At 32.3% G+C, this 16,980-nt stretch overlaps 1 protein-coding gene and 1 long non-coding RNA gene across 3 annotated transcripts in view; one reads left to right on the plus strand and one right to left on the minus strand.

Moving 5' to 3' along the window:
• The first annotated feature begins 269 nt into the window (after positions 1 to 269).
• On the plus strand, positions 270 to 14,247 carry LOC111086992. 2 transcript variants are annotated; one of them, XR_002611716.1, is made up of 3 exons: positions 270 to 449; positions 6,068 to 6,149; positions 14,082 to 14,247. It is a non-coding gene; the product is annotated as an uncharacterized LOC111086992 (long non-coding RNA). The 2 variants fall into 2 exon arrangements; XR_002611717.1 differs by lacking the exon at positions 270 to 449 and adding an exon at positions 704 to 802.
• LOC106464312 (polycomb protein Scm-like) overlaps positions 1,782 to 16,980 on the minus strand; it is a 100,210-nt gene continuing 85,011 nt past the window's right edge. Inside the window, exons 11-13 of the mRNA XM_022392012.1 lie at positions 6,026 to 6,166; positions 5,666 to 5,796; positions 1,782 to 5,272 (exon numbers count right to left, since the gene is read on the minus strand). Coding sequence (XP_022247720.1) covers positions 5,144 to 5,272; positions 5,666 to 5,796; positions 6,026 to 6,166 — 401 coding nt within the window. The 3' untranslated portion in view covers positions 1,782 to 5,143. The remainder of the gene's footprint in view (positions 5,273 to 5,665; positions 5,797 to 6,025; positions 6,167 to 16,980) is intronic.

Genomic DNA, 16,980 nt, shown 5'->3' on the forward strand with positions numbered 1-16,980 from the left:
GTAGTCTGGTATATATATAAGACGCTCACAACGTGACAATAATGTGTGTGTGTAGGTAATGAGTAATTGAACTGCTATCAGAAAGAGACGTATTGTTGAAGTTAACGTTCGTTGATATAGCGTTTGTTTTAGCGCGATTGTTGAAAACAAGTGTATCGTAAAGTTATATTCGGAAAGAATAAACCAGTTTTATTAAGTAAATACTTGTGTCGCTAAAGTTTCGTCGGAACGAAGTTACGGAAAGTTAATTAACAAACGGAGACGTAACACCATGAATACAACAAACCACTATATATATTAATCAGTTATAAACCGAGGCTTTACATGTTGGCATGACCAGCCAACCTGATGAACTCTAGTATTCTGCCTAAGTCCCATCGGTAACAGCTTGCAAGATGTGTGGTCAAGATGCTATTACATTCTTCTTATTGGAAACTCACACAGGGCCGGTAATGAAAAACTTTGTTACAAATTATTATCAGTCTGATTGTGATATCACATAAAATACCACAATATTAGATATCTTATGGCCCCCCAGTGGCACAGCGGTAAGTCTGTGGACTTACAATGCTAGAAACCATGTTTTGATACCCATGGTGAGCAGAACACAGATAGCCCATTGTGTAGCTTTGTGCTTAACTAAAAATGAATAAATGAAGATATCTTATGCATGACATACAAATAGCATTTCAACCAAAGCTCCTGATAAGCTGTGGTACTGAGTGAGAGGCTTTGTTGGCAGTGTCTCATCTTTTGTGCTAGTAGAGATGCTATTACATTACTCTTACAAGAAACAGGGGAAGTAAAGAAAGAATTTTTACAAATTATTACTAGTCTAACTGTAATGGAATGCCACATAAAGCACTGATTTATATAGATCATACATCTCTAGCATAAGGCTTTATACATCATAATAATAATAGTATTTTTGTCAACAAAAATTGTGACTGTACTACACGTTTTATATATTTAAGTAATTATTTTGATGTTTAGATTTATAAATATTAATTGTCAAGAATTAATTTCTGTTGATTATGGTAATTTATGTTTAATTTATCTTTATTTTTTTGCATAACAGAATTTGTAAGTACTAACTTCTGATCAAAGTAAGCTACCCACATAAGTCACAACTGAAAATTGTACAAGAGAATTCTCAATCCATAAAGGGGCCGGTGTTGTAACATATTTCGTTAATCTACACGTTTCTAGTAATTAATATTGTTGCTTAGTCAGAAGGAAGATTAACAGTATCTGGAACTTTTCAACAGCTCAGGAAACAATATGAGCTATAATTAAAAACCGATTCAGGCTACAGTATGTTAGTGAGTCTATTAATCAACTAATGAGTAATCAGTGCATAAATTAGTCAATTCTTATGTTACAGTCAGCCATTTAATTAATTCAGAGTCGTGAATATTGAGTTTGTGCTCCAACGAAAAAATGGTGATGTAAACCGAAGTGAAATTTCTTCTACACATAGTTTATCTGTGAAGTTATGGCTATCAGTGGAAGTTAGCAACACTGAATATGGATCTTGAGAAATAAAACGTTTGTGTTTTCATTAAGTTGGCTAGACTTTCCACCATTTTTACCACATAGTTTACAAGAAAAAATTACAACAATATTAATGGTAAACTCAACCCTAACTTGAGAGTGACTAATGAAGCAATAGACATCCAAGTAAATGGCATTAGCAGGTTTAGGTTTTCAATCCAGTTACGTTAAATGTTATAAATTCTAGAAATTTAGGTAATATCAATATTTTGATTCCTATAATGCTAGACATTTTGTTTTTGTTATTGCAAAATGTAGAAATAAATTTAATTTACTCACAGTTAAATATTAAAACTTGTGTAATAGTAATAGTACATATACGGCAAGTAAGTTCCAGTTCCAATGTGCACTGTAATATTATACTACTTATAATAACAGTAGAATGTGGAAACACTGCAAGCACTTGTGATTTTGTCTACGACAACAAGCCTATTTTTAACAACCCTTGCACTATTGGCTACATTTTCTTGTTTAAGATGCCGAAGACCCGAAGCTTTCTTCACTCTGTCTGCTAAGAAATTAAGTACATAAACTAAACAGTACCTGTAACAGCACCCTCATGTGTACACTATGTGGATGATAAAACTTCAGATTCAGTCTTTGTTTTAGTACTGCCTGTTGTAACTTAAAAGTAACACAAGTTGTCATATTTATATTACACCTTATATGATAAAATGATTGGATGACTAACCTAAACTTCTGATCAGATTTAAACAGTAATTCAAAGAAACAATGGTGATGATAATTCGTGTAACTTTAGAATTTTTTACTTATACTTCTTTTCATTTGTGTTAACTCATATAGTCACTACAAAAGCTTATGAGTATTTGTCACCTAGTTATATATTGAAAACCTGAACATGTATATGATCAGAAAAATTATGAACATATCCCATAAAGAAACATATAGTTGGTGGGAACATGTTTTATAGTCATTAGGAGAAAAACCTATACACTAGATAGGTGAAGTGAAGAAAAAGTGTCATTGGCCACTATTCAGTTCTTCACATTATATAGCTGCACAATAGCAGGTATAATAAATAAACTTAGTGTTCTGAAAATTGTTTAATCTTAAGTCTAAGTTCAAAGAAGTTCCAATACAATCTATACTTTGATCAATGTGTGTTATTGGCTTATACTAGTTTTGGAGAAACTGTATGATTGTATTGCAAACAAGTAAACACAGTAGCTAGACTGACAAAGGACTCATAAGTGCTGCAATTTGTATGTTATTTACATAACTGTAAAGCAACTAACTTTTCAACCATCTTGTATTTTCTTTACATTTACTTAGACAACAAAGAAATCATAAACAGTTAATTAAAGGATGACTGCCAATCTGCAAAAGCAAGCAATTTGAGTTAAGATTACATTGTATAGAAAAAAAGACCAAAACAATATATATATATATATACACAAAATAAATGAGTAAAATTCACATATGCATAAATTTTCTCTCAACCAGTAACTTTATTTGAGTTATCAACTTTAGTGACCTATCCAAAACTTTAACTTCACAAGACAAATGAAATGAAATTTTTTATAACCTATTCACAGTTCCAAAAGTTTACCATTTGTTATATGAATACTTGATTATTCCATCATGTCTTAGAAGTTCTTGAAAAAACACTTAAAATTCAGTTAAAAAACAAATATAAATCATCAGACTTCATTACTCCCTATCGATGATAGGTCTTAACTAAGAACCACAACCTCTTATACTTCTATTTGGAACAAAAACAAAATAAACTGAAAAGATTAAGATCTTATGCTTTGTGATTATTCATATAGTGGAATAAAGATGAAATAAAAACTAGCTTAGGAAACAATACTGCATCTTCTTACCCACATCACTTATTGAAATTAGTGTTACAAAAAAGGTCCTATTAACATGTTTCTGATTCTAAATTTGACTTAAATTTTAACTTAAATTTTGGCTTAAATTCAGTACTTAACAGATGTTTCAGTTACTAATCATCTGATATGAGCTCATACTACATTAGAACCTGACCTTTAATACAAAACTGTGCAATAAAATCAGAATAAAGTGTTAAATGAACTTTAAATGTTTCAGGTAAATACATACTTAGTACGTGGAAGTTTTGACATGCCAAAATGAATCCCTAAAAGTTAACAAGTTAACTTCATTTAAAATATTGCATATGTTTTCCACACAGTATGAGTATTGATGTTACTCTTATAATTTCCCCTTGTCTGTACCCTAAGTTTTACTTTCTTTGAATGAAATGCATCAAAAAGATACAGCATATAGCAAGTTTTTTCTGTTACAAATTTTTAAAAGCTACATATACAACATCTAGTTCTACATAATCATTCCATTCAAGTTTAAATATAGCTGCATTGAAAAAACCTAACAACCTTATGTAAATTAAACAAAAACATTCTATAAAAGGTAAATTGCGAATGAAGTCAATGTAAAACCTGTTGTAAGTTACTACATACTTCTATCAGTATCATAAAGAACAAAAGAAATTCCATGTACAACTGCAAGAAAGTGTACTTAGCACAGTTTCAAGCTATAATTCATAAGGCCCAGTACATTTTCCCTAATGATACTCAAACATAATATAGGGCTAAAGATATTAACTACACAAAGAGAGAGATTTATGTACTAATTTATTTGAAGTATATTAATGTAAAGTTGTTCCATAATACATAAATTTTCTTTCAATATAGAACACTTAAATTTTCCTTTACAATCCAGATACAATAAACCTCTTATTTCTTCATAGTTATAGATGAAAATGTGTAAAACAAGTTACAGAATGAATTTAAAAACATTATACAAAACACTCAGAAATATATACATCTAGATATATATCACTTAAAAACAGAATTTATATTACCGACTTTAAGCATCTTCTCAGAGGAGTCTGATTTTTCTCTGATTGGCTTATTTAAATTCAACAAAAAAAACATTTTGTTACAAAATCTACAAAAAATTCAACTCTCACTTTCCAATCAACTTCTGAGACAAAATTAAACAAATAAAATTGTTAAAACATGTGTAATGTATTTTATACCCTCTACTTTGAGTTTTGAAAAAAATTATTTTGATCAAAACTGTTACATTAATTCTCTAGGGTTAACTTCAACACAGTAAAAGTTCTGAAAAGTAGAAAGTTATGTTAATTAAATGTTACAATAATTTTTCATCTTTCAGCTTATGAACAAGATTGTACTTTATCTTCATGCTACTGTTTGAATGGTATCTCAGCTAATAATAAGCATGTAAACAATGATTTAAAAGCACAAGTAAAAACTGTAATTGATGGGAGAACATACTACATATTTTCACAGAACATTGGTCTGTCTTATTCTGTAGTATGATCCACCATCAATTAAAATATTTACTTATTCTTATAAGTCATTGCTTTCCCACCTATTATTATATTAGCATAATATGCTTCCTTACTCTAGCATTTCAGCTTTTGTAATATTTCTTACACCTTCTATTTTGAATGTTCAAAATATAATGTATGTTTTCATCATCACAGTTACACTAAGCTAGGATTAACTCCAAGAAAAGAAAAATTCTAAACAAATAAAAACTTAAGTGGATTTTAATGCTACAGTGACTTCTTGCCTTTTAGCTTGTCAATGAGGTTGCATATTTTAAGGGCAGGCCCAAGCTTCAGCCCCATGTATTTCATCATCATGTCACTGTTTAATAGCATCAGCGCTTGCCCATCAATTTCCTGAAAAAATGAGACACAAATGCTTTATCAATGAAAGAAATAATTTATTTAATGTTCACACTTTGAATAATATTACCTTTTATAAGTTAGTTTTTGATAGATAACACTATATATCTGTAAACAATCATTTCAGATATTTTTTATTTAATATGTTGTGCGCAAAATAATTTAGTATTCTCCATGCAATAGTTATACAATATGATAAAATAATACGATTTCTAATTTGAAAAATAAGAGCATTACTTTGTTTCTTAAAAAGAAAGTATTATAGGCTTATATATCACTATTATGTAGTATTTTGTATGTTATTATTAACACTAAAACTTCTGAATAGCAGAGAAAGAACTATCTGGTCTCAAGTTCTCATCAATTATGGAATTTTCAACTACTCACATGTTTACGAAAGAGGTCTTTGTGTACACTAAGTTCCTTGTTTGTGCTATTTATAAAATGGATCACGTTCTCAATACTCCATTCTGATGGACTTTGTGGAGGCTTCTCTGATATGGAGGCTGTGGAACTTGCTGAAATAAGGCAAATTTTTGTAAACAGACAATTGGAGACTACTACAGATATTCAGCATTTAAAAGACTCAAAGAAATCTATAAAGTTGTATAAATATGTGTTCTCATTATTCAGTGTAAATAGAAATAGCAATTCTAAAAATAATAAATTCAACTATTTTAAATATTATACCATGAGTTCTAAATTTAGAAATTGATATATCATACCGAGATACTAATGGATACATACCTTCAGTTTCCCTAACAATGGTAGTTCTCAAAACTTTCGCAGGTTTGTATGAACAATGAACCCCAGAGTCTGATGATTCAGAAGACCAACGACGCTTCTGATTGGAAAGTTCTACTGCAGACTGGTAATTACCCATTTCTTCTAAAATAAAATGATAAACTAATAAATACATTCCTAATAACAAATGGAACAACAAACACTACATGGAAGAGGAATTTTTAAATAGATTGATGGTCTTGTAGCCGCATTATCTAGAACTATGTAAAAAAAAAAACATTATAAACAAATAAACCAATAATTACATTATCTGTGGAGGAAATGCTTTTGAAAATAATAATGAATAATGATTTCATTTCAAGGTAGAAGATATTTTTAAACAGATTAATGATGTGATATCTATATCTGACACAAAACAGGGGTATAAATTTTGATTTTTTTTTCACCATGATATAACTTTTTTTTTGTCTTTTTTTACAGGTATGCTTTTAGTGTGTAATAAACTATGTAAAAATAATTATAAACAAACTACTAATCCAATAATTACATTATATGTAGAGGAAGAACTTTTAAAATGCAAATATTTTTCTTATCAAGGTAGAAGACATTGTTAAACAATCAATGATTTGATATCTACATCTGACACATCTAATATAATTGTTTGCCTTTGTTTACGGGTAAGCTTTTACTGTAAAATTATAATAATCTTAAAATTACAAGTGCTGATCAGCAGTTACCAATTTTACATATCACTGGTGAGCTGGTATAATGAGACAAAAGGTGAGGGCAGACTTAGGAAATTTTGCTTTTATTTCAAAATGGCACATTCCTATAAAGAAAAGCTAACAGGGTAGGTCAAAGATACTTTACACACTAAGACATAAGAAAAATTATTATTTTCCTATATTGAAGATATATGTCCAATAGGCACTTACCTCCCCTCACATATATAACTATTCTCATTCATTGCTGCCTATAAATGCAAAAAGTTTTTTTCATGCCACAAACCTTGAACTTCCATGTACCCCACAATCAACTGAATGTAAATCATTTTGCGACATACCCTCCTGACGCACAAGATTCCCTGTATTCAATTCTACTGAACTATTATTTGGAGATTGGGCAGAAAAGGATCTGACTGGTAATAAAGATGGGATATGGATGGAAGTGAAATCGGTGAGAAGGAAGAATGTCCCTCATGAGCTGCCAAAGTTTTGGGGTGGAAAGACCAGTTCGATAAAGGAGAACATATGTGAAATGGCACAGTGTGCAGGAAACATCAATGGCAAATATATCAGACCAATGATGCCCTCAGGCTAGAAGAAGTAGGAAATAGGTCTTAAGGGATAAGTGAAACAAAGAACATGAGGATAAAGGTTCAAACGGAGGTAGAGTAAGGCAGTGAAGAACAATATTGACATTCCAATATAGAAGGACCGCTCGACGAGGAGGTCTACAAATTCGGAAGGAATGCACAAAAAAGGAAAGAGTAGGATAGGAGAATACCAAATGTTACCGGGAAAAGCAGAAGGTGTGGAATAAGGCTGCTCAATAACTAGCTATGGAAGAGACAGAATTCCTATGATCGAACAACCATGTGAAGAAATCCATAAGAAGAGGAACAATGTACTAAGAAGGGAAAAAAACCTTGACTCAAAAATCAAAGGTGGAAGATGTTCTACTTACGTTGGTAAACATCAACAGAGGAAGGGTGAATGGACCCTGCTTAAAAGAAAGAGACACACCTAGACAATCCGGATCTCCTTGCCAGGGACCTGATAAATGCCAGGCATGAAGACAGAGGATAGGAAAGGTGTAATGAAGGAGTGGTTAATGAGGTTGACATAGTAGGGATGGAGTGAGAGGAAGAGGTAATGGAGGGGCAGTTTGGAGCTGAACGAGACGAGGAAATCAAGGTTGTGTAGGCCAGTAGGGAGCAATCAGAAGGACCTGACATGGGGCTAGGGCCTGAGGATGAGGAACTGGAGATAAAAAAATGAGGTAACATGGTATTGAGGCAAGTGTATCCAAATGAGAAGTACCCCACTGACTGCAAAGTCACTGGTAAACTCGAGAATCAAGAGACCACTCCATGGGATAAACTTTATCTGGTTGGGAAAGGTGATCCACCACGAGGTTGAAAGCACCTGGAACACAATATGCAAGGAGACGTATCCCCAGCATGTGGGCCCAAAAAAGGAGTTCCAATTTCAACCATAAAGGGAATGGGTGCCACTTGGTGATTGATATGAGCCACCACTGTAGAATTGTCCTAATGGATCATGACAAGTCGATAAAATAGGAAGAAAGTATTCCAAAGCATGCTGTACTGCCAGAAGCTCCATGATATTGATAAGGTAAGACCTCTTGCCCGGAGATCATAGTCCAGAAACTTCCTGATGATTGATCCAAGGAGAGAAGCATCTGTGAATAGATGCAAATCCAGACAAGGTGGAGGAAATGGTACACCAATCATCATCTTGTCCTTGTTAAACCACCAATGCAGATCATCTAAAGGGGAAGGAGGAAGGGTAATTGGATAGTGCAAGGGATCCCAAGCAAGATTCTATTGGTCATGCAGACTCCATTAAAGAGACTGCATATGTGCCTGACCCAAGGAGATAAGTGCTTACATAGAATCCCAAGTCCCCAAAACTGACAGAACCTAGCAAGCAGGAAGAGAAGGAACAGAAAGGGTGTGGAGAACTGATAGCTCCATTGAAAAAAGTAAATGTGGAGAAGGTTGGGCCCAATTGAGGTGAGTGTTGAAAAGGACATCCAACTGGATATGATATTGGGTAGTTAATAAGAAAGACTTCTCCAACTTGAGAATCCAACCCACTCAAGCTGCTTCTATCAGAAGCAGATGAGTGTGTTGTGAGGATTCCAGTTCAGAATGAGCTAACAGAAGCCAATCTTCCATGTAGTGGTGTAAACACAACCTCGAGCAAGCAGAAGTTGGGCAAAGGCTTTGACCACCTGACAAAAGACAGAGCCGAAATAAGCCTGAAGGACAAGGCACAAAACTGATACACAACCCCATAGTGGACAAACAAAAGATAGTGTTTGGACTGATGAGAAACAAGAATATTGAGATAAGCATTCGAGAAGTCTATCTTGGCCACCAACAGTCCTGGAGAAAAACCCACCACAGTGTGAGAAAGGACTCCATAGTAAAATGGGAAAGATTCAAAAAGTGATTGAGGTGGGACAGATTTATCACAGGATGCCAGTCCACAGTTTCCTTGGGAGCTACAAAAAGCTTGGAGTAAAAACCTGGGGAAGGTTGGCTGAAAGGCTCGATAGCTCTCTGTGAGAGAAGAGTCAGTGCTGCCTCGGATAGATGCTGACTGGTAGTAGGATGCCAAGGTAATGGGAAGGATATAGGAACAGGGAGAGGGGTGGAATGGAGGAAAAGTCCCAGTGACAAAACCAAGATCACCCAAAGATCGGCAGTGAATTTCCACCATAGGGGAACAAAATCAGTCAAACATGCCCCCACTGGAGAGTCACTGGTAGTGTTGGCAATGATAAAACCTACATCAGGAAACATGACAAATAGTTGAACAGGATTTTCTGAGTCAGCACCCCACCCCCACCCCCCCGTACAGGCAAATGTGATGATAGCCCGATGATAAGCCAAGGCATAATGATCTGAGGCCTGCTAGCATCCACTCTTAATTGATAAATGAAATGCTCAGCATGAGCCTTGATGTCAGGAGGAGGAGGGAAAAATTATCTGAGGAAGGAGTGTCATGTAATAAGGAAAGAAGAGGATAATAGGAAATCAGAGAAATGGATAAAACAGAACACACCTGAGAAATCATATTTAAAATGTCTGAGTTAGACCTAGAAATTCCACAGGAGAGGCTTATGAAGGCATGGTATAGTTAGGTGGAGGAAAAAGGCTTTCAAAATCCTCCTTGTCATGAACAGGTTTGGCAGATTCCTGAGGAAGTTGAGCAATATCAGGAGAAGAAGGTCGACTCATATAATGATAAATCTTCCAACCAATTGTAGCTGAAAATTCCTTATTCAAGGTCCTTCGACCTTAAGCTTGTGTAAGTGTACTGGAAGTAGGTGGAAGAATGTCCAAAGTCATGACATGAACTTTGCAATTCATCCTAAACGGTGAAGAATTAAAAGAAAATGAACAAACAAAAGTAAGTTATTGTGTCAAAACTACAGAAATCAAACTGTGGCAAAATAATTAAATGAAATTACTACTGTGCATAAAATTTAAAGAAAAGATGTGAAGGGAATACAATCGAAAAACGTCTGCACGAGATCACCGCCCAACGAGAAATGATAATTTAGTAGAATGGAATAGAAGGAGTCACACTCATCAGGAGCGTATGTTGCACTCGTATTGGTGGAGGGTTGTTACATGACAATTTTTGGAATTAGAGCTTATGAGAAAAACTGTATGATAATGTTTTAAATATATTTAAAGTAAGCAAAATGTTAAAGTGGTAATTAGGCCCTTAAAAGATGCTAATAGCAAGGGAGTGTTTTCTTCTGTTTATTTGTTTACAAGAGAAAATGCTACCTATATTTCTGCCAAAGAGCAATCTATGGAAAATTTTAGAATTGACCTGAATCATGAAAAACATTTTGATGGTAGTAATAAGATGAAGATATTAAAAAATGAGTAACGTGTCAGATCAGATGTTTTCCTTAGGGTTTTAAAGGAGGCCAAATATAAGATATGTGAGCCTTTCTCTTTAGCTGTTGGTAGAGGTTAAAGGAGGTGGTGATAGCAGACATGGAAATTACAGGCTTGTCTTCTTTTGTTGTTAAAGAAGTTTTGTAAGTTTCAGAAAAGGAGCTTTGCTAAAAATCATTAAGTTAAATATTTTTGAGGATATTACTTGCTAACAGAGCTGAGCAACAACTATAATTTACTAATCAATTGACTTAGATAAATGGAATAATAAAAAATATTAATTACTTGATTATTTTTGTGACATTAATAGACTTAATTGTAATTTCTATTCAATGTACTCTATGCTAATAGGTAATGGATCAATTTATCCACTTAATTGCCAAGCTCTACTTATCTTTATGATGGAATATTTTCAAAAGATTTTATGTAAGGTGCTACAAAGAAGATTAGTTAAGAAAATCATACTGGCAAAGATTAGGGAAATACTGTTCAGTCAATAGTCATTGAGGCAGTACTTTGTTTCTATAGCAAATCTAACAGAAATCTATGATTTATTTATAGGCATATTAATCACTAGTCAAAATAGGTAATTTTCTTATCATCTCTGTATATGGGCTTAGACATTTTAACCAATCTTGTAACCATAATGCCATACATACTTATTGATAAAAACCCTATAACCCGAGAACTTTTGAAAGGTGAACCTTTCTTCTTTTGGGGCAAACTGGGAATGGTGGTGTAATCGAATGAGTGATATATAAAGAGAGTTGAGTGACATCATGAATTTCATCTGGTCTTCCAGGAAGTGTTTAGTATATTTTTCCATGTACTGTTGTAAGTATGTTCCATTTTCAGTACAATGTAGCCGGCGACAATAGCATTATGTGAGAAGGTGTTAGGGATATTTTGCTTTTAGAAATGATTTAAAAAGAAATAAATAAAACTATCCTTAAGCGTTTAAGTGAAATAAAGGTGAAACCTGGAGACTGATTGAAAAAGAGATGTTAAGCTAATTCATTTATACAAACAGATATGGAAAATCATCTTAAATAGATAGTAAGTTTTAGAAAAATTAGGGTTCACACTACATGAAAAAAATAAGCAAAGAATAAAAATTATTTTTCTGACAGAGATGAAACCAATAATTGGAGATCACTAATTCCAGGATCTGAATTGATTCCACAAGGTTGAACGGTGTTTAGATTAGCAATCCAATAAGCTTCTTTTATCTCTCTATCAGCTTTAGTTTTGAATCCTGTTTCAATGCTACATGAAAGAAATAAGCAAAGAAAAAAAATTATTTTTCTGACAGAGATGAAACCAGTGATTGGAGATCACCGATTCCAGGATCTAGATTAATTCCACAAGGTTGAACAGTGTTTAGATTAGCAATCCAATAAGCTTCTTTTATTTCTCTATCAGCTTTAATTTTGAATCCTGTTTCAATACCAATGAGTGTAACATCGTTAATGAAATGACCAGGTTGGTTAAAGTGTTGAGCAGCAGGAAGATTTTTTTTGGTGTTAATAGAAGATTTTTGGCTGTTGAAACATTCTCTAAGAGTTGTTTGTGTATGTCCTATGTATTGGTGATTCCATTTTTTCACTGTATAAGGTAAATGGTGTTTTGTGTTCCACAAGTGATTTCTTTGGAAATTTTAAAGTTTCTTTGGTTGTGTTTGTCAAAAAATGAGTCAGTAGTTTTTATGAACTTGCAGGTTTGACTACAACCTTTATTGCATAGATTACAACCATCTTTTTTAGAGTTCTGCTTTTTTGGAAGGAGACAACAGGAACTTCAGGAAATATCTGTTTATGGCAATTGTTAAGTTGTAGGAAATGAAATTCTTTTTCAAAATTCATGAAATGTTTCTGAGTTTAAAGTGATAGGTAATAATAAGAGGAATTCTATTTGAAACTTGAGTATTGTTCTGTTTTACATAACGCTCTCATCGCTGGCCACATTGTACCAGAAATAGAACACACTTACAAAAGTGCATGGAAAAATATACTAAACATTGCCTGGAAGACCAGATGACCTTCATAACGTCATTCAACTCACTTCATATATCACTCATTTGATTACACCACAATTCCTAGTTTGACCCTGAAGAATAATTAAAGGTCCGCCTTTCGAAAGTGCTTGGGTTATAGGGTTTTTATCATTTTGTATCAAGACTTATTGAACCTACGCGTTTTTCTGACATCAAGAAGCTATACATACTATAACTATACATTTACTAAGTGTATTTTCATAAAATTTGGCAAGCTCTGATTTAATGTTACAAATCTATTGTATTAAAAAAATCAATTTTTATAAAAAAATTTAAATTAAAGATTTGTCTCTCAATTTAAGACGCCTTTCCTTTGTTAGTCTGAGTGCATTTTGATTTCATGTTAAGAATAAAAATACTTTTGTTCACCTTTAAGTTTCATATTTCATTTGCATAACCTCTAGAATATCATAAATGAATACAAAAGTATTTTTAGTACATATATCTTACCTGTTATTTTCTATACTTTAACACTAACTGTAACAAAATCAGCAACATACAATAAGCTAGATAGTTCAAAAATTTGAAATAAATGTAAACTACTTTTTTTATTTCATTAATGACTACACATTATAACAGACAATTACACACAATTTATTTGTTACAGCCAAAGCTAACAGGCTTTTTAAATCTTGTGTTATATACTTTTGTTGCTTTACAGCATACTTGGACATCTCAAAGTATGCTAAATACATTTAAAACAGCATAAAAATCATGTATCACAGTAGGACAGCTTGTGTAAGCAAATGATCAGCTTACAATCATGCCAAATGTGATCCTACTTCGATATCAAGTAACAAGATAATTTTTTCATTCAGTTTTTTACATTTAAGTTTCCTTATCTAACTTAATAAGTTTATAAATTTTACATTTTAGTAAATTCTATAACAATAAATAAAAGATTTACATAAAATAACAAGAAATTTAGTGACTACATCTAGGCTTGTCATTTTTGTCATTGGAAAGACAAAGTAACATAAGCCTGCTTTCTTTTGTATTGATATTGGTGTTCAAAATTATACTTACAATTCAGAACACAGAGTATTATCATGCACAAAATATAGAATGTAGAAACCACTGTAATTTAATTGGCTTTCTAACTCAATTATAATGAGCTGATTGAACTGAACTTCACTGATAGCAAACAGTAAAATTGAAGTCGAATTTTTCAAGACTCATCAACTGAATGAACTAGCCTCTTAGAAATTTAGTAAATTAGAATCTTCTTTTTCTATTGGTTAGAAATAAACAAATAACAAATATCAGAGAGAATTGTTGAAAGACAGGATGTGATAAGAGGGACATGGCATGTGAATTTGACTTTCATATTTATATTTCAGTAAAGTAGGAAGCTTGAAGGCAGAAGAAAGAAAATCTAAAATGAATAATTTGGAACAAGGAAGTGCCATGTGATACAATAAAGTGAAACTGAGAATCTATTTAAATATTTCCTTTTGAAATTAAAAATTATATAATATCAAAAGTTGAGTTATAAAATACATTTTGATGCCAAGTGTATTGGCATAAATTAATAATAAGGTTGTTGAATTAATTTTTGAAAAATGTTATGACACACACACACACACACACTAAGACCAACCCAATTACAGAGAGTTGTATAAATCGCTAGTTATGCTTCTTCACTTATCATATTGTGTACAGTTTTTTCCTTATTTTTTCTTGAGAAAAAAATGGGTAATCAGTGATCTTATTGAAGTTTACAAGAGGGAAATCAATTATTTTCTGAAAAAGGAAAAATGGGTTTCATTTTTACTTTTCTTCACCTTGGAGTGGATGTGCAGAGAGAACCTTGAAAGATCAAATTGTTCATTGATGCCCATATATTATGTTATAAAATAATGGCCTTTAAAAGAACAGAATATTTTTATTGAAAAATTAACAGAAGTACGTTTGTTAAACTGTAATTAGAACAAAACTAAAATTTAGACACAAAAAATTTTAAAAAGTACACAACTAAGATACAAAATTAATCTGTTAAAATTTTATTATGTGGTAACAGTTAATATTATTCTTTATGCAAATTAGATCTTATTTATAATGTTTAAAAGATAATGCATTGTTTCCAATTTTAATATTTATTGATTAATCCTGTAATTATGTGATACATGTTTCCTCAATAAGAATGGCTAAATTGTGTTATTGTTTGATTTTACTGGTCTGTACTGTAGGCAATCTGTAAGATTCAAATACGAGCTTTAAGTTATAGATTTGTGGAAATTTCTAGTACATGTGTGTGTGTTAGCAGCCTATAAAACACTTAAAGATTCAGAGCTAGTGTTCAGAATATCAGTAATGACAGTTTGTCAGAAAACTTAGATATTTTGGTAAAACATATATATTGTCAGCAAATAACACAAGATATACTAATAGATTCATTGGATACACTCAAAAACAATATAGGCATAGTGTGCGAATAATTACCTGCATTTATGATATTGTTGCGTCAGCAAGGTCACGTGACTAGTGCCACACCCCATGCTTTCTGGAAATATCTTGTACCTTTGTATAATAGTCGGGAGATTACTAGATATAGTGTAGTCTGGTATATATATAACAGGGTGACAATGTGACGGAATAATGTGCGTGTAGACAGTGAGTAATTGATCTGCAGTCAGAGAGTATTATTGAGCACGTTCGTTTTTATAGCATTTGTTTTAGCGCGATTGTTGAAATTAAGTGTATCGTAAAGTTATATTCGGAAAGAATAAACCAGTTTTATTAAGTAAGGACTTGTGTCGCTAACGTTTCGTGGGAACGAAGTTACGGAAAGTTAATTAACAAACGGAGACGTAACAATATCCAAGACATAGTAGAACTCAGAAAATCGACGTGCTAGACTTAAGAACTGTTGTACAAATGAGTTTTCAACACACAATCAACCCACTGAAACCAAGATATATGTACCATTTAGTTTAGAAGTGAGAAGGAAATTACACTAGCCACATGTCTGGGAAAAATGCTAATACAGAAAGAACATTTTGGAGATCTTTCATATTGGTGTGAAGAATATGAAAGAAAAGCAAAATATTCAACAGAACAATTAATGGTAATGGAAGAGAGAGAGAGAGAGTGGCAGAAAAGTTTAATAGAAAAACAAGATACTGTGAGAGATATTAATCTTTAAAGTTTAAAATGTGGTGAATTACATTAAAGCTAATGAGCATTAACAGAAATTTAAAGAAGAGTGATCACAAAAAGGCCAAGAATTGAAAAATGAAATTGTTAATTTACAGAATGGTATAAAAGACACTAGATGTGCAAAAATCACCACTCTTATACCCTACTTACCATAATAGCATCTTCTGAAACTTCATTTATCACACATTCAACCAAATGTTTTTTCATGCAAACACAGGAATTACAAGACTTTTTCTCAGTCATGGAAAAAACAACAAAACATTATGGTGGGAAATTAGAGTGAGAAAACAAACTGAATTGCTGGTTAACCCTACGAAATATGGCACACTCTTTAAATTCCTTTCTGTGCATGTCACAAATGTTAGTGAATTACATTCAACATTTAATTAAACCCCTTTACTATCAATTTGTTTTAATGAAACTATTATTACCAAGTATTTTATAGTTCAAAGTTTTATATTAGCTTAGCTTTTATTCCGATATTTCAAAAGAAACATTGAAAGTTATAATGTTTTATGTTTCATGAAGCAAGAGCTGTAAACAATGTTGAAGAATAACTTGAAGCATAAGCAAATAGTCTTATACATGTAAGTCAAGATGAGAATGTACTTTACTTGACCTTTTGATATGTATGTTTCGAAGTTCTTTCGCTGAATGCAGTTGAAACAAGAAATAAATTTTGTCAACCCCTGCCAGGTACCACATTTACCTTCTATAGATAACGTTGAGCTTCAGAAATTATATGTACTTTCAACATGTACGTGTTTATAGCCATTAGAAAAAACTATTTTGAAATTATAATCCAACAACAATTTGAAATTGGCACCAAGCTGTCGTCCTCAAGTAGATGTAACTGCTTGTACTATTGTTGGTTGATTTTTTCGAGATAGCACTTCAGTTATTTCTTACCTAAATATGTTATTGTTAGATTGTATTTAGGTTTTACTTTTATATTTTAGGTAATTATGCATTATTTGTGTTTTATAATTTATATTTGAATAGTTTAATAATTTTTATAAAATAACCAAAGCTTCACTTTGTCCTGCAAGGTTAACTTTACCAAGCACATATAAAAAGACT

This window comes from Limulus polyphemus, unplaced genomic scaffold, assembly GCF_000517525.1.
Source record: "Limulus polyphemus unplaced genomic scaffold, Limulus_polyphemus-2.1.2 Scaffold1618, whole genome shotgun sequence".
In the NCBI taxonomy this organism is placed as follows: Eukaryota; Metazoa; Arthropoda; class Merostomata; order Xiphosura; family Limulidae; genus Limulus; species Limulus polyphemus.